This window comes from Malania oleifera, chromosome 12 (genome assembly GCF_029873635.1).
Source record: "Malania oleifera isolate guangnan ecotype guangnan chromosome 12, ASM2987363v1, whole genome shotgun sequence".
Taxonomy (NCBI): domain Eukaryota; kingdom Viridiplantae; phylum Streptophyta; class Magnoliopsida; order Santalales; family Ximeniaceae; genus Malania; species Malania oleifera.
In genome coordinates, this window is record NC_080428.1 from 4602684 (window position 1) to 4623310 (window position 20627).

General features: G+C 37.3%; 1 protein-coding gene across 2 annotated transcripts in view; it reads left to right on the plus strand.

Annotated features, from left to right (window-relative positions):
• Positions 1–4392: 4392 nt before the first annotated feature.
• LOC131143771 (uncharacterized) overlaps positions 4393–20627 on the plus strand; it is a 37874-nt gene continuing 21639 nt past the window's right edge. Inside the window, exons 1-4 of one of the 2 annotated variants that reach the window (XM_058092083.1) lie at positions 4393–5037; positions 17309–17368; positions 17574–17822; positions 18263–18339. In XM_058092083.1, coding sequence (XP_057948066.1) covers positions 4527–5037; positions 17309–17368; positions 17574–17822; positions 18263–18339 — 897 coding nt within the window. In that variant the 5' untranslated portion in view covers positions 4393–4526. The remainder of the gene's footprint in view (positions 5038–17308; positions 17369–17573; positions 17823–18262; positions 18340–20627) is intronic. The other variant, XM_058092084.1, reaches the window with a different exon arrangement.

Consider the following 20627-nt stretch of genomic DNA (forward strand, 5'->3'; position numbering starts at 1 on the left):
GTAAACAAATATTAGCACAAATTTTTGTAAATTCAAATCTTGAAATGCAAATGAACTCAAAATTATGCATTTACTTTCAAAATGCCCTTCTTAAAATGGGTGAGAAGGTAGGTTTCAAAACACAATTGAGATTGGTCCAGCATTCAGACTTAATAATGAGAAGTAGGGTCATTTATGAGGATGAGGTGGCAACATGCTTTGAGTTGTTTCACATACTATAATATTGGCTTGGTTGTAATTTTAAAACCCTAACCAAAGGATTTTGGGTCATCTTGACTTGTTCTCATCCGTGCTCCAATAGAATATCTCTTTTGACTGAAAATTGCCCTAATATAGAGGGAATAACGTCTTCACATTTTTGACTCAAAATCTTCCCCAGTGTTAAAAGCCAGGGAATGGAATGAAATGCTCTAATTCAAGAACATCTTCACATCGATCTTGAAAAAAAGATGTCTCAACATTGGAGTCAGGGTTGAATGTTGTCTAGACTTCACATTTAACTTCTTTCCTTCAAATTTCCCCAATTTGGAATGGTATGTGTTTTCATAAAACATTGCACTGTTTTTACTCTTTTTTTTTCCTTTGTTTTTTTTGTTCTTTTCTCTCTCTCTCTCTCTCTCTCTCTCTCTCTCTCTCTCTCTCTCTCTCTCTCGATATTATCGACTAGCTACCATTTCCAATTTTTTCCAAAGGTTGGCTCAACACGTATATCACTTTTTTTTAGGATTTTCTCTATGTATGCAGATATTTGACTTATTTGGGATTGTCTAAGGATTGCTATACTCGAAGGTCTGCATGTGAACCAAGGAAGCTATTGAAGCACAAGAAATTTCACCTTGGATGTCTTTGTTTGGCCTTGAATCGTTGTCTCTGAGCATGCATTCAAGAGTACCTTAAACCTATGATATCAAGGTGGAATTAATGACATGGGATGAAACGTAGGCCATATTAAGGGTTTAAGAAATTATGAGAAACTAGGCTTAAAAATCCAAAGTTAAACCCAAAACCCCCAGTACACATGATTGATTGACGAAAATTTCAACGACAAGTTGGGTTGAAATTAGTTAGAAGTTGGATTGAATTTGACAAAAGTTGGACTAAATTTGTCCAAAATTTATACTAAACTTGACAAAAGTTGGATTGAATTTGGCCAAAAGTTGGATTGAAATTGACAAAATTTGAACTGAATTTGGACAAAAGTTGGAATGAACTTACTTTTTGTTGTAAGTTGACTACGTACTTGGTGTGGGATCAAGTCCTTACGTAGTTTGAATTTACAATTGTCACCTTGTTAAAGATCAGATGGATGTCTCTGTAACGACCTCCTAAAGTTCTATTTATTTATATATTAAGTTAATCTGTGTTGATAACTCTGATGGAATAAAACATCAACCTAAGCAACGAGAAGTTGAAGTCAAATATCCACAACCATATACATATGCAATACAATACCATAGTGCTAAATATTCCCCTATTATATATATACATAACTGAACTAGGGCTACAAAAAAAAAAAATCCTCTTTTCCAAACACTCACCCTATTGGCAGGGTAGCACAACAGCCTCCTACCTGCGAGTTTGATCTGCTCGCCTAGCTGGATCACCTGAAAAATATCAATTAAATGGGATGAGGTGACACTCAGTAAGACCAAATATGTTATTACTAGTGTGTGACAAATGAGTTACATTTCTATAAAAATCTGATTCTATATAATCATGTATAACTGAATCTATAAATACGGTACAAATAATATTAACCACCACCTTTAATCACGTTGCTTAACATATCTGTATTTTAGGTTTCTATTCATAATATGTACATAAGTATATTCCCTATTTTTGTGAAATTGTGCATACATATTAATAACTGAAAACTTCCCTGAATGGATAACTGTATGTTATGATTTAACCCCTTATAACAGAGTTGTGCGGCCGATAGGCTAGATCTATCACCGGCTGGCCTACCAGGATAAATCACTATACTCCGTCAGTCAGATCGAACCTCCTTAACCCATATCTGATGGGGAACCTGTCCACAACATAGGCACGATCGACTTATCTACCACGTATTATCTGAATATGTGGTTGCACTCTGAACTATATATAGTTACGATACCGTGCTCTATGAACTGTATCTGTAATGGACCATCAGGGTCTGATACTATATAATACGTTTCTATATATAACTATCTTTTTTATCATGATTCTGTAATAGCTGTATTAACCATGACGCTGAAATAAACTGTTTCTATGACAACTATATTTTTGAAATGAACTATAAATCTGTATGTCATGGTACTGTAAAACTGTATAATCATGGTATTCTGAAAATACTGTAAAACGTATGTCCTATCTGTATATTCTATAAAACATAATCCTAAAACTTACTGTAAAACATGTTTCTGTACTGTATCTATATTCTCAAGCCACACATTAATTTAAAACATATTAAACATAATTGATAAACTATATAAATTTTTGCCATGAATAATAATCTGGTAAAAACGTATAATTTACACTGAAAACATACTAGAATTGCCTAACATAACATATTTCCCTTACTTGATTCCTATTAAAATCCCCTACTGTGACGGGTCCTACACTCGCAGGGCTCCCCACTCAACACCCTAAAAATCATATATTCCAGAACAAAAGATCACTATTTCCTTGCATATTACATTTCTTACAACTGCTGGAAAACCAAAATTTGACAAAGAGACCTTACCTTGAATCTGGGATGAAATCCAACTTCATCCCACCAACAATCCACTCCGGCAGACTTAGGGAGAACTTCCCCAGGAGCGTCGTGGTGACCTCAGATCATCGATCTGGCAGCCGACGAGGCCGAAATTGAGGAGAAAGGGAGGAGAAATCGTAGAGAGAGAGAGTCCCGTTGAATTTATGCGTAAAAATCCTCGTTTAACACTATTTATACACTAGCCTTCATTGACGAACCATGTCACCTTGTCGATGAGGTCAAGAAGGCAACTCATCGACAAACTTCCCCCCCCCCCCGGTCGATGAAATTCAGAGTTGCCCAAATATCCTCTCAGTATCTACTCGTCGACGAGGCACACCCTCGTCGATGAAGTTTGCTGCCTCCTTCTATTACTGTTTCCATTTCTCTCTCTCTCTCTCTCTCTCTCTTTATTATTTAAACACCATTATTCTTTAGGGCATTACAGTCTCGATCTAAGAGGACTTTCTTTTTGGTTGTAATGAGTCTGGGGGTATTAGGGGTAGGAGAGAAATGATATTAGGCTCAAGCTCACAATAACAGTTGTCAAGGATCACTTTTTGCTTCATCACTTCTCTTTTATTTCCTGAACTCTCTCTCTCTCTCTCTCTCTCTCTCTCTCTCTCTAATTTTCTTTATTTCCTTTATTTTTCTTTCTGATCTACTTTTCATCCTCCTTTTTTTTTTGTCTCCTTAATATTCCTTTTGAATTACCTCCACCTTTTTTTTTTTTGCTTTTTATTCTTATTTCTCTACCAAAATTTAAAAAAAAATTGCCTTTGTTTAGGATTAAATTATTGATGACTTGCCCTAATGTGGGGGGTGGTCCTTTGACTGGGCTTGAAAGAATATACTTGAAGCTTAAAATGGGGGTATGAATAAGATTCACCCAAAATGATGGCTAAATGATAGCCTTTTTTCATTTTGATTTCCATCTTTTCCTTAGTAAAGTAAGATGCTAGAGGCCTACACAAAGTTATTATATGGATAAGGGTTGATGAACAAAGGCTCATAAAAAGTTTAACGGGTTAGTGAGTGGTGATTTTATATAGGGAAATATGGTTATTATTCAGCCAAATTATGGCCACCTATCACTTAGGCATAGTGTTAACATGGTATTCTTGAGCTTGCTTGTAGGAATCTTTACTTTATGTCGACATTTGTCAGACATTTACTTTTGAGATAGTAAAATGTGCTTATCCATTAGTAGCACGCTTGTCTATATAAGGGTTTCCTGACCCTTTGTTTGGAGAGGAAAAATTAATATAAGTTTCTTCCAATGCAAAGAATACTCTCTCAAATACCTTTAGTATGAACTGAAGTTCTATCTTGCTTAAAAAGGTCCGACGGAGGGGCATAGAGGTGTTTCATAGGCACTCGCATAGTAGTGGGATCGAAAGGTTACCTTCTACAACCACGTAAAGGTTCGAGAGAATCTAAGAATAGGTATTGATTTTTTATTAATTTATTTTCTTCCTCTCCCTTGCATAACGATCTTATTAGTCGGGTCCCTATAATTTAGTTGAAATTATCGACCTCGAGAGAAATTATAGAAATTATCGTAAAACTTGATACACTTTTTTAAGAATAAACTTTGCATAAATCAAATATTTTGTTAATAAATTATAGAGGAATGATAGATTACGGATGATAGATTATAGACGTGGGACCCTTTTTCAATTTGTACCAATCATCATGTGGAAAGTCGCAAAACCCTTATCAATTGAATTGCTTCCAAAATGGTGGGCATAGGCATTGGAATGAGGAGCTCGCTCTGCATCGAGGGTCGATGTCTCCCTGCCTTTCTTCCCTGCAACCCCCAATTATTGGGGCTTCATTTTTTCCTTCCAATGGCATGAATACCCCATCTTGCCTCCCTCACTGTCAACCATGTCCATTTCCCCTCTACCCACCTGTAGAACCCAAGCCTTTTCGGCTTAGACGACCGACCATAACGAGAGCTTTGAGAGAATGGCAAGAGTACGAGGATGCTGTGAAGCGCAAGGACCTCGCTCGAGCCTTGCGCTTCTTGATATCCATCCAAGAAGAAAAGGAAGAAGTAGAAAATGATGTACCCATGAAGCCCTCTGATGATTCTTCGTCACCGTTGCCTTCTTCGCCTTCGTTTTCTGAGTCGGCTGTGTCGCGGTTCAGCGAGTTGAGGTCTGCAGGGTGGGAAAGGGACTGGGAGGTGCTGGATACGTGCTTGAATGCGGATGATATGAAGATGGTGGGGTGTGCCTATGCCATTCTCAAGGCCAAGGGGTTCTTACCCAATTTCGGAAAATTCAGGCACATTGGTAACTTTTTTCTTTATTCTTTCAGTTGAAATCTCGTGTAATTTGTATATAATATGCTGCAATAATGTTGTTCCTTATATCAAATTTTGTCATTCCTTGTATCCTTTTCAGAGATGCTATCGTTGCCCGTACTTTTTTTTCCCTATTTTATTTTCTTTTTTCTTTCTTCCAATGTGAGAGCTAGCGGAAATTGTTTTGACTGTGGGATTTCAGTCAAGAATTGGTTCAACTTGCTCTCTTTTGGAAATTTTCGTTGATTGATTGATAATATTATGCTTTATTAGGTTTATTTTGCTTTTGTTATAAGAAGTTTGAGGTAAGGGTTACATGATCAATGATCTTTTGAAAAACAAAACAGTAACCATTATATTTTTTGATTTGTGAAAATAATTTTAAATCCTAGCAGGATTACCAATTATTGTGCCTTCAAAATGGCAACAGATTATTCCAAATGTAAAAGTCATATATGAAGTGATGGCCTTGGTAGTTATCAACTTATCACATGTGAAAAATGTAATACTCACGCCTTGTGAAGGGTCATGTGACACTAGCTAAAGCATTCTTGCTTAACTATTCAACTAAAATATGTTGTGGTTTACCACAAGAACATATTCACAATAGTTGAATGAAAAGTAAATGAAAACAATAAACAATTCATGTAAGCAAATGACAGGCATGTGGTAAACATTAAAGCAATGTAGTTTGTTAACACCATCTCTGTAGGCAACATGTGTTTAGCGGGGGAGTTAAGTAGGCTAAACATGTTTAACAAATGTTAGTGAGTTTTATAAGACTGATGAACACTCATCTTTCCCTAAAGAGTTTTATGTGCTATTTTAGCTCTGGTGTTAAGAAACATCAAAATGATTAAGAAGCATTGTTTAAAATTGCGGTTGCGTGTAGCGTAACGTAATGGTAACAGGTGTAACGAGAAGCAAGAGTAGCGGATGTTACATAATGGGAAGCAGGTGTAATGGTCGTGAATTTTTTTTAAGCACACACAACCTTGTGCATATTAGCGTACTTGCATGTTTTAAGCTTTTAGCCATTCTTAGAAAGAATTTTAGTGTATTTTGGATCCTTTAGTTCGAGTAACTAAATTATTCGGTAAGGGCAATAAGCTTACATTTGTTTTAAATCACCATTGATAGAAAATTTGCATGTGTGTGTGTATTTGTATTTCTCATTGTTCTTATCTGTGATAAATTCTTATGTGTGCTAAATTAATTAATAGAACAAAATACATTATACACTCCATTAATCTATTAGACACATAAGACATACGAATAATACAAATATAAATAGTTAGAAAAGAAAGAAGGTTGAAGTTGAAAAATATAAAACATAAATATCACATTACTAATATTATCAAAATAATATATTTTCCTAACAAGTTAGTATTTTCAAATTGTTAATTAATGCATCTATTGTGAGTATTTAAAGAAATAGTAAATTTTGTATCATTGTCAACCTTATTATAATCTTTCCCCACTCTCGCCACATGGTATATTGAGAATAATTTATGAAAGGGACGGAAAAAATGAGAAGAAAAAGTAAAAAATAAAATATTTTTTTGGGTGTAATAGTCCTGTAGTGGTTACGTAACGGTTGTAGCGGCCTTTACGTAATGGTTGCGGTCTGTAATGGCCGCTACGGCCGTGACTTTTCTTCCCACCGATTTTGCGGTGTGTAACGGTATCGGTAACCCAAAAAACCGTTACGTAACGGCATTGCGTAACGGTCGCGGCCGTTATTTAAAACCATGTTAAGAAGTCATACTTCCACTTTACACTAGATCATAAACATACTCAAAACATAAAACCTATACTATTATTTACATGATGGTAGACCATTCGATGCACACAAGACAAGTGATCACAACAAGCATAATGCCCTGAACAAGCTTGACTCATGACATCTTTTACTCCCACAATCAACATAGTCATAGATTTTGATGTTAGGTACTCTTCAATTTTGTCCACGAATGGTTGCTAGTCTTCCACCGACATCCAACTGATTTCTTTGTCTCCAAGACCTTTCCACTTCACTAAGAACTCGTGTTGCTCCTTCCCTGATGATGTGAACTTTCTGTTTACAAGGATGACTTCAACTTTTCTTTTGTCAAGTTGTGTTGTTTTCAATGGTGCTCTGGTTGACTAACTTCTTGCTTGGATCTTAAATATCGATGTTGAATGGCTTGAGGCAACTAGCATAAAACACATGATGCACTTTCATCCAAGCTAAAGGATCAACCTTGTAAGAGGCCTTCTCGACTTTCACCATGATGGGGATGGATCCTTCATATTTGAGAAGTAGTCTCTTATCTCGCATGGTGGTGACCTTGATTTGTTCTGCGTGGAGTTTAATAAGCACCAAGTTGCCCACGTTGAAGTGCAACGGTCTGCTCCCTTGATCTGCCCATTTCTTTATCCACTTGGAGTCTTTCTTAAGGTAAGCTCAGGCAATCTCTGCATTCTATCTCCATTCTTTGGTGAAGATGTATGCTCTTAGACTCTTTCCTTTGTATGGCTTGTCCATTGTGTGAGGTAACAACGTTTGTTGGCCTATAACAAGCTCAAAAAGACTTTTGTTGGTTGTTAAGCTCTTTTGGGTATTGAAACATAATTAAGTCACATTGAGCAGCTACTCAGTTCTTATGAGTGGCGGTGATGAAATGATACAAGTACTCCTCTAGTAGTTTGTTGAATCTCTCTATCTCCCCATCTGCGTAAGGATGGTAACTTGAAGATATGTCAAGCTATGAACGAAGGATTTTGAAAAGTTTTGTATAGAAGTTGCCTTTGAATCTTGAGTCTCAGTCTCTAACAATATCTTGAGAAACACCCCAATATTGAGTCGTCTCCTTTGCCAAATAGTGCTTTGGTGCATGAATGAAAGTACCATACTTCAAAAACCTGTCTATGACCACAAACGTAGACCATGTGTCTCCTACTCTGGGCAAATTAGTGATGAAGTCAAGTGAGACACTCTCCTATGGTCTTATTGTACTATAAGAGGCTTTAATAACCCTGTAATCTTCTTTTGCTCCACCTTGTTTTGCTGATTAGTGAGACAATTTTGGGTATACTCGACGACCTTATCACACATCTGTGACCAATAGTACCTCTACTTCAACAATGTCTAAGTGCGATGTTATCTTGGATGGCCTGCCCATTGGTGCCATGACAATCTTTTAGAATGTCTTCCTCAAATCACAAGCTTGAGGCTCAAAAAGCTAGTTATCATGTGTCATCATCAGTCCATATTCTAACCAGAACTTACGCACTTTGCCCTTTTTCCCAAACTTTATGAGGTTTTAGGCTATTGGATCTTTGACAAGTTTCTCCTGAATGTGCTCCTGCATTGTTGTGGTAGGCTTACTTATAGTCAAGTGTCTTACCATTTGTAAGGCGGTAAGCTCGAACTTCTTGCTCAGTACATCTGTGACTTGGTTCATTCACCCTGCCTTGTGCTCAAATAAGAAATTAAAATCCATTAAGAATTCTTGCCAACAAGCTTGCTTTGGTGATAACTTTGGTTGTGTAAGGAAATTACTAACAATCGAGTTATCTATTTTCACCACAAACTTTGACCCAAGTAGGTGATGTCGTCGCACACTAAAATAATGTATCATGATTAGCATCTCCTTCTCTTGAGTTGTGTATCTCCATTCAATTTCACGCAGCTTACGACTCTCGTACGCAATATGATGACCATCCTACAACAAGACTTTACCAAGGGCATAGTTTGATGCATTTGTCTGTATCTCAAATGGTTTCATGATGTTCGGAAGAGCAAGTACTGGGTCTCGCATCATGATTTCCTTCAAGTTTTAAAAGGCTCCCTAACACTTCTTTGTCCAGTTCCACCTAAGACCCTTGTTCAACAGTTTTGTTAATGTGGCAGTTCTCCTCGAGCACCACTGCACAAACTTTTGGTAATAGTTGGTAAGTTCAAAGAAATAACGCAATTCCTTCATTGTCATTGGGATCTTCCAATCTTGAATAGTGCTCACCTTCTCCACATCCATTTGGATATGACCTTGCTCGATCACATAACCAAGGAATTTGATGCTTTGCTAACCGAAAGAGCACTTCTCTTTCTTCACAAAAGGTTGTTCTCTTTTAGCCTGTCAAACACCTTCTAGTAGATGCTTTTCATGTTCCCCTAGAATGGAATTATAGACAACAATCTCATCTAGGTAAACCATGACAAACTTGTTGACGTACTCATGAAATACCTAGTTCATCAATGTGTAGAATTTCGCTGGAGCATTTGTCAACCTAAAGGGCATCACCAAGAATTCATACGCCCCATACCGTGTCATGCAAGTGGTCTTCAACTCATCACCATCTGCTCTCCTTACCTGATAGTAGCGTAACTACAAGTCAAGTTTGATAAAGTACTTCGCACAACTTAACTGATTGAACAAATCCGCAATTAGTGGAATGGGATACTTATTGAGCACAGTCACATTGTTGAGTGCGCGGTAGTACACATACATCTGCATGCTCCCATTATGTTAACTTTAAAACAAGACCGGCACTCCGAATGGTGCTTTGGAAGGATGTATATAGCCTACTTCCAATAACTCGTCAAGTTGCTTCCTTAACTATACTAACTTTGGAGGCACCATCCGATGTGATCCTTTAGTAGGTGGCTTCACCTCTGGTAACAAATCAATCTTATGCTCAACAACGTATCATGAAGGCAAGTCGTAAGGTAGCTTGTTTGACATCATAACTTTTTATTCATCCAACACAGCTTTAATGGCAGTAGACACCTGCTCTTGGCCTATGTCTTCATCTTCCTCCAGCATGGCAAGATTTGTTTGTTCACTCCTCCTCAAACCTTTCTTGAGTTGCATTGTTGAGAGGAACTTCTCATTGTTCTCCCTCTTTGCGACAACTTGCACCATGCAAGGTGGTCTCCCATTAGACAAAGGGAACTAGCAAATGATATTATTACCTCCTTAGTCTTCCTTAAGAATTCCACTCCAAGTATCACTTGGAGATTATCCATTGACACGATTGTGAAATTCGCATGTCCTGCCCATTGTCTAATCTTCTAAGTCACTTGCCTGGCTACTCCTAGAATAGGCTAAGTTGCAGAGTTTACCGCATTCATGTGTCGTGAGTCCTTTTCCAAGCTCAAGTTGAGTCGCTGCGCATCTGCCCATGAAACAAAGTTAAGGGTAGCTCTGATACCAATCATAGCACGGGTGCTTTTCCCATTGATCCAAAAATCCACAAACATTAACTCTTTCACTTGGGTAACTTTTAGCCCCTCTGTCTACCTCTCCAACACATTGAGTAACCACATTGCACACGTCCTCGGGGTTTCCTCTTTATCCTTAACATCTTCTTGTGCCCTCTTTGCAATGGAAGCTTGTAAGGCATTTGGTGATTAATTGTGAGGGTAATTAGTAACTCTATGAGGGCTTCGACGACATAAGGAGCATGTCGTCTTATCCTTATCACTGGATGTATTAAAAGACCATGACGTGGAAGCCTTTTTTGAAGTTGATGCTTTGGTGTCGGCTCCCCACTTCTAGGTTTGCCCATCTTGAAAGACTTTCTGCTGTTTCCACCCATGCAACTCTCTTTAGACTTCGTGGAACTCTGTAGTCAATCAAGCATTCCATGGCAGATTGTGTAGTAGGCAAGTCTTGAACTTGTTGTTGATGAAGTTTTTCCCTTGCCTAGGGTTTTAACTCCTCAAGAAAATAGTACAACCGGTCTTTCTTTGACATGTCTTGGATATCCAACGTCAAAGCAAAGAATTGTTTTACATATTCCTTGGCTGTACCAATGTGCTTAAGGTCTTGCAATTTACGCCAAGCATTGTACTCAACATTCTTCGGAAAGAATTGGGCCTTGAGCTCTCTTTTCAAGTCTGCCAAACAATCAATTACACACTATCCATTTTGTATCTCATCATACTTAGTATGCCACCACAACTTAGCGTCACCATTCAAGTACATTGTTGCCTCCTCTGAGTCGGCCCTTGCCATTTGGAATTATTGTTCCATGTCAAATAAGTTCTCCAACACCTTATCGTCGCTTGCAACCTTATACGCTCTAGGTTTTGACACCTTTATTCTTCCATATCCCCTATCCCCATGGAGTTGGGATTTCCTACAGCTTGAACCATTAGGTTCATCTTAGCATTCAAATCCCCTAACTAGATTTGTAAAGCTTCTACAGTAGTGTGGAAGTCCTTTGTTATATCTACCATGGAACCTTGTTGATGCTTTTATGATTGCTTCAATGTGTCAACATGGTCAACAAGTTTGGCCATCTCCATGGCCACATTGTTGGCTATCTAAGCCTGTGCCTCTAGCACTTCAATTCTTTTAGTATTGCTTGGCATGGTCTCTTACCAATGCTTCACACAATCCCACAATACAAAGGCAATTGAATTCATGTAGCTGTTAACTAAGCTCTAATGCCGACTATCACAGGTGAAACACTTCTCACCTTGTGATGGGCCGTGCAAAGCTAGCTAAAGCACTCTTTCTTAACTATTCAACCAAAGTGTACTGCAGTTTACCACAAGAACACGTTCACAACAGTTGAATGAAAAGTAGGTGAAAGCAATAAGCAATTCATGTAAGCAAATGACAGGCACACCGTAAGCATTGAATCAACGTAATTCATTAACACCACCTCCATAGGCAATGTATGTTTAGCGAGGGAAGCAAGTAGGCTAAACACATTCAACAAATGCTATGAGTTTTAGAAGATTGATGAACACTCATCCCTCCCCTAAAAGCTTTATATGTTATTTTAGCCTTGCACTAGGAAACATCAAAAGGGCCGAGCAGCCATACTTTACACTAAAGCATAAAGCTTATACTATTATTTACACGATGGTAAACCATCCCATGCACACATGACAAGCGGTTTAGGCAAGCATAATTCCTTGAACAAGCTTGGCTTGTGACACTCTGGTAATTAACAACTTATCACATGTAAAAAATGTAACACTCAATGCACAAGACGAAGGCCATTGGGGGTCTGGAGAGGGAGAGACCTTTTCAGTCTTACCTCCATGCTTGAAGAGACCATTTCCATGTTTTGAGCATGTGACCTTCAAGCTTGGATGTAACCCCCATACTGTTGAGGTTGCTCACCCTTAATAATCAATATAACCAAAAAAATAAAGAGTACAAGCCTTGATGACTCAATAAATTATCAAAAAAAAATTTGATAACCGGAAAATAATGAGAGTAATTTAAAAGTGATTAAATTATGCATCAATAGAGACTTAGGGAGAATGCTGTGTATTTTCAAAACTCAAAGCTATGGAAGCATTTGTTTTAGCTTGCTTTCTTTGTAACTACACTAACAAAGAGAGGAGAAGATGATATGGCATTATTGCTTTTTGCTTGGTTGAGAAGGTAAATTTGTTTATTTTTCCCCAATTGACCTGCAGGTTCATCAAAGGAAAGATGCCAAGATGGACATTTGGAAACACGAAGGATATGACCTTTAATAATAATAATAATAATATATTGCTATTGTTATTATTATTATTATTATGTTGACAAAAAGCATTTCTATCGACTATTCAAAAGAACATCAAGACATCTATGTAATATACATAAATATTTTTTAACTTTTAAGAGAATTTACAATATCCAGCACATTAGAAGCCAAAAAAGAAAAAACAAATCCTTTATTTTTTCAAAAATGAAGAGGTTTCAACCTTTTCTTTCCAAACCTTGGAGCAGAAGTTCTACAGTATCAAAAGCTGTATAAGCCAAAGAATAGCATTTCCTGGATGAATGTCTAAGTCCTTCTTTTTCCTCTCAAATAAGCCTTGCCTAGCAAGAAGAACCATCTTGCAGTCTTGGAACAAAGTAGCTAATTGAACCATCACAGGCTACATTGGATATTTGACAAGGTTTTTCTTGATGCAATCTTGCATTACCGTGGCAGCTGTTGGGTGAGCTACCATTTGAATGGCTGCAAGTGCAAGCTTGGCTTTTTGGCTCAAAGCAGCTGCAACCCAATTCATCCACCATGCCTTGTGGTCAAAGAGGAAGTCAAAGTCTGCTAAGAAAATTATGTCAATAAGTCTGCTTATGGCATAAACTTGGGTTGAGTGAAGTAGCCAATGGCTGAGTTATCCGTCTTCACATTGGACTTTGACCCAAGCGTTAGTGCCTCAACACATGAAGGCAATGGATAATTGCTAACAATTCTTTCTCTTGAGTTGTGTACTTCCGTTTAACTTTACTAAGCTTTTTGTTCTCATAGGCAACAGGATGACCCTTTTGTAATAGGACTCCATTGAGTGCAAACTGCAAAGTTAGATGCATACTTGGTCAAGCTTCATAATGTCAAGAAGAGCAAGGTCAAGATCCTTTATCATGTTCCCTTTAAGTTGTCAAAGGCTTCCTAGCATTCCTTTGTCCAAGTTGACCATGCCTTTCTTCAGCAGTCTGTCTGTTAATGGGGCGATTCTCCTTGAGTGCCCTCCACAAAGTTTTGATCGTAGTTGGTTAGTCCAAGAATGGAAAAGAATTCTTTCACAATTGTCAGAATCTTTAGTCTTGTATGGTCCTCACCTTCTCCATGCCAATTCAGTTTCAACCTTACTCAATCACATAGTTGTGGAACTTGATGATGCGCTCCTGAGCAAAGGGGAGTATATTCTCTTTTACGTGTAGACTATTCTCTTTTAGTCAATGAAATACATTCTGCAGATGCTCTTGTCAAGGTTGATGTGGAACACTTGATTCATCAAAAGTCATTAGTGCATTAATAACCCAAAGGGCATTACCCATAATTCAAAAGCTCTATTTCTGTTCACCAAGAATTCTTTTTCTTATCACATTTTGCTATCGTACTTGATATACTTGAGCCCATTGTAATCCACACACAATCAGTAGCTTCCATCATGTTTCTTTTGAAATAACACTATTGCCTCAAGTGGTGCTGTAGAAGTTTGTATAAAACCCACTTCTGACAGTTCATCATGTTGCTTTCATAGTTTAGCTAACTCAATTTGCCCCATCCAAGATGACCCCTTAACATCACCTTGGTAATAACTATTGACCAGAATTTGCTCCCCCTTTTGCAAATTGTCTATGGTTAAAACTTTGTTCAGAGTAGCTTCCCAAGCAAAAATGAAGGCGACATTTGTTAAGAATATTGGTAGAGGCCGGCTGATTTCTAGATAGCCGTCCAACTTGTAATAAATAACCATTATTGCTCGGCTCCTAGGTTTGCCTTGGTTATCGTCCTGACTTTGAGCATTACTTCCAAAAGTGATGTTCCACCACATGTACACATACTTTTTTCAAGTGTAATGAAGAAGATAGTTTACAGAATTTTTATTTTTTGGCAGTTCTGCCATCCTCATGTGTGATATCCCAAGGTAATGTGAGATCTACAAGCATTGTTGTGGTTGTTGTCTTGATTATCTTCTTTGTTTCATTCTTTCTTTAAGATCTAGCACTTCCAAATCCATATAAGAACTTGATCTTTTAACTGAGCATTTCACAATCCTCAAACTTCACTTCAATAGCTCTAAATCCTCTTTGGAGTCCATCCTTCTACTTGAATTCTTAAAAGCTGTTAAGGGTGTTAGGGATTTATACTGAAAGACATGCTTTATGTAATTGGTTTTAATATTTATTAATAACTTCAGTTATTCCATTTTAATGAGAATTTTTGTGAGCAATGTTTGCCTGACATTATTTATTTAATGATTATGCATGTGTGTCTTTTATTCTATATAGTAGGTGATCTAGTGTGTAGAGTACAACTTATACACAGAAGATTAGATCATCAGTTCTTATAGAATATAAGTTTATTGTTCATAGCCTTAAATGAAATTGGGCACACCATTGGTAGGACTGTAGCGCAAGGTTTTAATAGGTTTGTCTTGACTATTGGGAATGGTACAGTTCCAACTCCTTGTGCTAGTACACTTTGTGTGTATTGAACAGGATCGTCTTGGGGTAATTGTTTTTATACTGACTATATAAAACAATTAATACTTTATGTTTATTATGAGTGCTTATGCTCTTAATCCTGATATGATTATTGGACACGTGCATATAGTGTTTATTACTTTGATTCATAGAAGAGTGAGATTCTTTATGAGTCAAAAAACTCAGTGAGTTGGGTGATGGCATTATGTGTATGGTGAACACTAATTACTGATGGAATCCACGTCCCGGTATCGGGATTGATGATACACCCTTGAGGAAGCTTTTAAGTTTTGATTGTGTTAAATCCTATAGGTGGATTTTGAATTCGACACATTAAATAAGTTAAGTGGAAGGTCTTAGGGAATTAATATGTTAATTAATTAAATTGTCAGTAATTTAATTTAATAGATTGGTAACTGTAATCTTTATGTGGGGAGATAAATAAGCATTTAATAATAGGAGCTTGAAATTTAATTTCGAATATGACAGGGAGTGCAATTATAATTCTTTAGTGGTATGAATTATAATTAACACAATTAAGGATGAATTTGGGTTGGATTAGGAATTCTTAATTGCGTGGGATGGCCTAGTCATATTTGCCCAGAGGTCTGCTGTAGCCTATATACACGCGCTCCATTTAGTAGCTAGGGTAAGATGAGTGAACTCTCATAGAGGTGGACGTTTTTGGGAGAGAAAAAAACCCTAACAGCTGCTTACGAACCCACTCTCTCAGGAGTAATGTGTGTTCAAGGAATGCAGTAGAAGATTCCTAGTCGTCTTCGAGAGCTCGTTTTCGTACTTGCAGATTCGGGATCAAACTAGATAGATCTCACAGGTATAATACTAATCACGGAATTAGGGTTTGCATGATCAGATTATTATTATTTTTTTGGTTATCCGTATGCACTACAGCCGGATCTTAGGGCTATTCCGCAAGTCCCTTCAAAGGGATCCCTTCTTAGTGTTCACAGCACCATCACTATCCATAGCATGTTATTCATTGCTGATATTTTGCTTTATTGTCTTATTTAAGCCTTAAACTGTATCCATCTTTTTGTACACCCCTGCAGTCTTGAAACCCTAAATTTTTTACTTATTTTTCTTAACTTTTAAGCATATCTTAACCCCATAATTCAAAAAAGAAAAAGAAAAAACTTTAATGCTCAAGTGGATAGGGCCGTCTAAAACCTCTCTCTGGTAGGACTATTTGGAAAAAATTGTACATTAAAAGTTTTTGAGGGAGATAAAAGTTGTAGGCTGTATTGATGAAAAGCAGTACGTGTAATATGGGAAGAAATTTAGCTTTATGGTTGTAAACAATGACATGAAGAATAGCAGTGGTTCTCTTCAAGTTTGAGGTTTTATGGAGGTTTGATGGAAAGAGGGTTAGGGTTCTCAAATGAAGGATTTAAAGGTTACAATGAGTGGTTTGCAATGAGGGCTGGACTGGGATCAACAGCAGGGTTGCTCCTTTGTGTCGGGTTGGTCACAGGTTCAAGTCCAAGGAAACAGCCTCTCTGATAAAAGCAGGGGTAAGATTGCATACAGTGTGATGACCCTCCCCTTACCATCACAAAGCGGGGAGCCTTGTGGCCAAGGGATGCCCTTTAGTGGTTTGCAAGGCTTAAAAGTAAGGATTGGAAGGTTACAAGAGTGGTTTGCAAAGGTCTGAAGTTGTTTAGAATGGTTTTTTTACAAATGCTCTCACCTAATTTGCTTACACATCAAACCTCCTATTAGAGTTGCAGAGCACAATCCTCAAAGAACTGAATTGATGAAAATACTTGAATTTTTCGTAATTGAACTGAAAGAACACTTATTATCAGAGTTGCATTACACAATCTCAAACATTTTGTTACTTTTTCAAGAAGAAAAAGAAGAATAATAAGAACTGAATTGACGCATGCATGAACCAAGACATAAAAGTTTCAAAATATAGAAACTTTTAGCTTATCAAATTATTACTATGTAATAAACAAGCCTTAATGCCCAGTCTTTTTGGTGTCTTGCATCATTTGTTTCATTGTGCTGTACTACAGTACCCATGCCAATATTGGAAGAACACTAAAACTGAGTCATTATTGAAATAATCTCATTCAATATCCCTTTCTTTGGGCTGTCCTGCATCACTGCCATGCCAATACTAAAGAATCACTTATAGGATTGCTTTTGCATTGATGTATAATCTGTAAGTTATGTCTATATAGTAATATTCACTCCAAGTTCTAATGTCACATGGTAGTTGTTTACTTGAATGCTCTCACATGAGAGTGTCTCGTTTCACTTATTTCATTTTACTCATTCATCATGTTATTATGTTCGCAGTTTTGGAGGGTCTAAGAGAAGTTACACCAACTGTTTTGAAATCTTCAACCGGTTTAGAAGGTGCAGCGTCTATGTATAAGTCTTCCTTCTAATTGATTTGTTATCACATTTTAAAATTGTTACAACTTTCTTTTATTCCTTGTACACTGTTCAGTTGAGGATTTTGCATTGGAACTCTTCCAATGATCTAAAGTTCATGGCTATTATAACTCTGAAATAGAATTCCACTCAAATATGTTATTTGGATTTTTTAAACTTTGTCCAGTGTCTAAACTTTCACCAAAAAAGTGGGGTCTTTCTGGAAGCTCTAGCGCTGGTTTGGTTGCTTTTCTTGGCAGTGTGTCTTTTCTTCTTTATCGAGGGATTGACGTAAGAACTAATCTTGCGGTCATATTGGGATTAGCCATCATGGACTCCATTTTTCTTGGTGGTTGTTGTTTAGCTCAAATCTCAAGTTATTGGCCTCCATATAGGCGTCGGATTCTAGTCCATGAAGCAGGACATCTTCTGATTGGTAAGCAATTTTCTTTAAAATAGAATCTTCTGCATTTTCCTTTTGAAACCTTGATATGTATTTCTTAAATGAGACTGGAGCTTAAGAGCTATTTCTACAAAGGAACTGCTAACCACCAAACCTTATTTTTATTTTTGATGCATCTACCTCTCCAACAATTGCAGATCTGTATTTTTACAATTTCTCATAGGAGTCTAATCCTCATTCTCTTCATAAAAATAGAAGGTAGAGCCAAAAAAGATTTCATTTTCGATTCATCCCTGGAGTTGAATATCTCATTCAAGAATTGTTTTTGATCCAATCCATATGAATCAATAGAAAAGGCAAATTTATGATACACCAGATCTGGCTTAGTTATTGATAGAGTGAATAGTTCTGCAATTCTTGACATCTCTCTTCATGGACATATAAAAAATTGATTGTCTTAAATGTGTTTGCAGCATATCTTATGGGTTGCCCAATCCGTGGGGTGATTTTAGATCCGATTCTTGCAATGCAAATGGGCACTCAAGGGCAGGTAATTTGATTTCTACAATGTTATGCCATATTACTCATACCTGTTTGCAATCTACTCGAATGTTTGCTTATTAACTTATAACACCATTGGTGGTAGGTGCTAATCCTAAAACAACAGAAATAGCTTGTCATTTTGGCAGTGTTTGTTTCGGTGGCTAAGGCTATCTTTTCCCATGATTGGATTTCCATCTACAAATGACAGGCTGGGTGTTAGTGCTTCATTTACACTTTGCAAAAGATAGCATATATATTGTTGATTTTAGAGAAGAAAATAATTCTCTTATTTCTTAATGATAAATTTACGGCCTGTATATAATGGAAGGAAGAAAAGCTCTTTTCACTACATTCAGTAACAAGATACTAATTATCACAAAATCAGGAAACTAGCCAAATATAGGAAACTACAAAATAGGAAACAAACTAATAGAGATATCAGGAATTTTCCATAATCTCTTTATTCTTAAATTAATGTAGTCAACTAATAATAAAATCAGAATTGCTACAGTGGTATCCCTGAAAATCAGGGATCGGGTATTTCCACACTCTCCCTTAAGCTAGGCGTAGATGTTAATCAAGCCAAGCTTGGTACTCAAATCTTCAAAATTCTTCCTCGGTAGAGCTTTAGTGAGGATATCTACTATTTGCTGACTTGTCGGCGTGTATAACAGACTAATTGTCCAAATTTCTATCTTCTCCTTTATGAAGTGGAGAACTATCTTTACATGTTTTGTGTTGTCGTGATGCACCGGATTCTTTGCAATGTTAATAGTTGACTGATTGTCACAAAATACCTTCATTGGTTAAGAAGTGATGATTCCTAGTTCTCTCATTAGTCTTTCCAGCCATATTCCCTCACAAATTCCGAGTGTCATATCTCTGAACTCCGCTTCTGCGCTGCTTTGAGGTACTACTGGTTGTTTCTTACTTCTCTATGTTACTAGGTTTCCCCACACATACATACAATAACCAGATGTTGACCTTTGGTTAGTTATTGATCTGGCCCAATCAGCATCAGCAAACACTTCAATATCTTTCCTTGTGTTTTTCCTAAAGTACAAACCTTTACCTGGTGTCATTTTAAGGTACCTCAATATCCAGTTGACAGCTTCCATTTGTTCTTCAATTGGATCATTCATGAATTGTCTGACTACACTAATTGAGAACCCAATATCAGGTCTGGTGTGCGAGAGATAAATCAGCTTCCCAACAAGTCTTTGATATCTGCCTTTCTCCACTACAACATTGTCCTTATTAACTCCAAGCTTAGTAATTGAGTCCATGGGTGTTTTAGCAGGTTTGCACCCAAGTATTCCTGTCTCTTTAAGAAGATCTAGTACATACTTCCATTGTGACATTGAAATTCCCTTTCTTGACCAAGCTACTTCCATTCCAAGGACGTAGTTTAGGTTCCCTTGATCCTTGGTTTCGAATTCTTTGGCAAGTAAGCTTTTGAGCTTGATCAGTTCATCTTCATAATCACTGGTAAGATGATGTCATCTACATACACAGTGATAATCGCAAATTTTCTTTGGTTGAGTGTTTGATAAACAAAGTGTGATTTGCTTGACACTGAGAATACCCATACTTCTTCATTGTTTTGTTGAACCTGTCAAACCAAGCTCTCGGGGATTGCTTCAGTCCATAAAGGGATTTCTTGAGCTTATATACCTTATTCATAGTTGCTTGTGTTTCAAAGCCAGGAGGAATGTCCATGTAGACTTCTTCTTTAAGGTCTCCATTGAGAAAGGTGCTCTTAACATCAAGTTGGTGAAAAGGCTAGTCAAGATTGGCAACCAATGATAGTAGTATCTGAATAGTGTTAAATTTGGCTACTGGAGCAAACGTCTGTTGGTAGTCGATACCATAGGATTGAGTGAACCCTTTTCCAACCAGTCATGCTTTAAATTTGTCCAAGCTTCCATCAGCCTTGTATTTGGCGGTGAATATCCATTTACATCCTACTAGATGTTTCCCACTCGGTAGGTCTGAAATCTCCCAAGTTCCATTTTTCTTTAGTGCCTGCATTTCTTCCCATACTGCTGTCTTCCATTTCGGAATTGAAATGGCTTCTTGAATGGAGTTAGGAACCTGCACTTTGTTCAGATTTGCCACAAATGTTTGGAAGCTAGGTAACAATCCCTTATAAGAGACAAAGTTGTAGATTGCATGATTGGTACATGGCCTCCTACCTTTCCTTAAAGCAATGGGACAATCAAGGTCATTAATAGTAGACTCATTAGTGATGAATTCAGAGTTAAGTGTTACCTGGTGAAGTTTCATGCGTTCTTG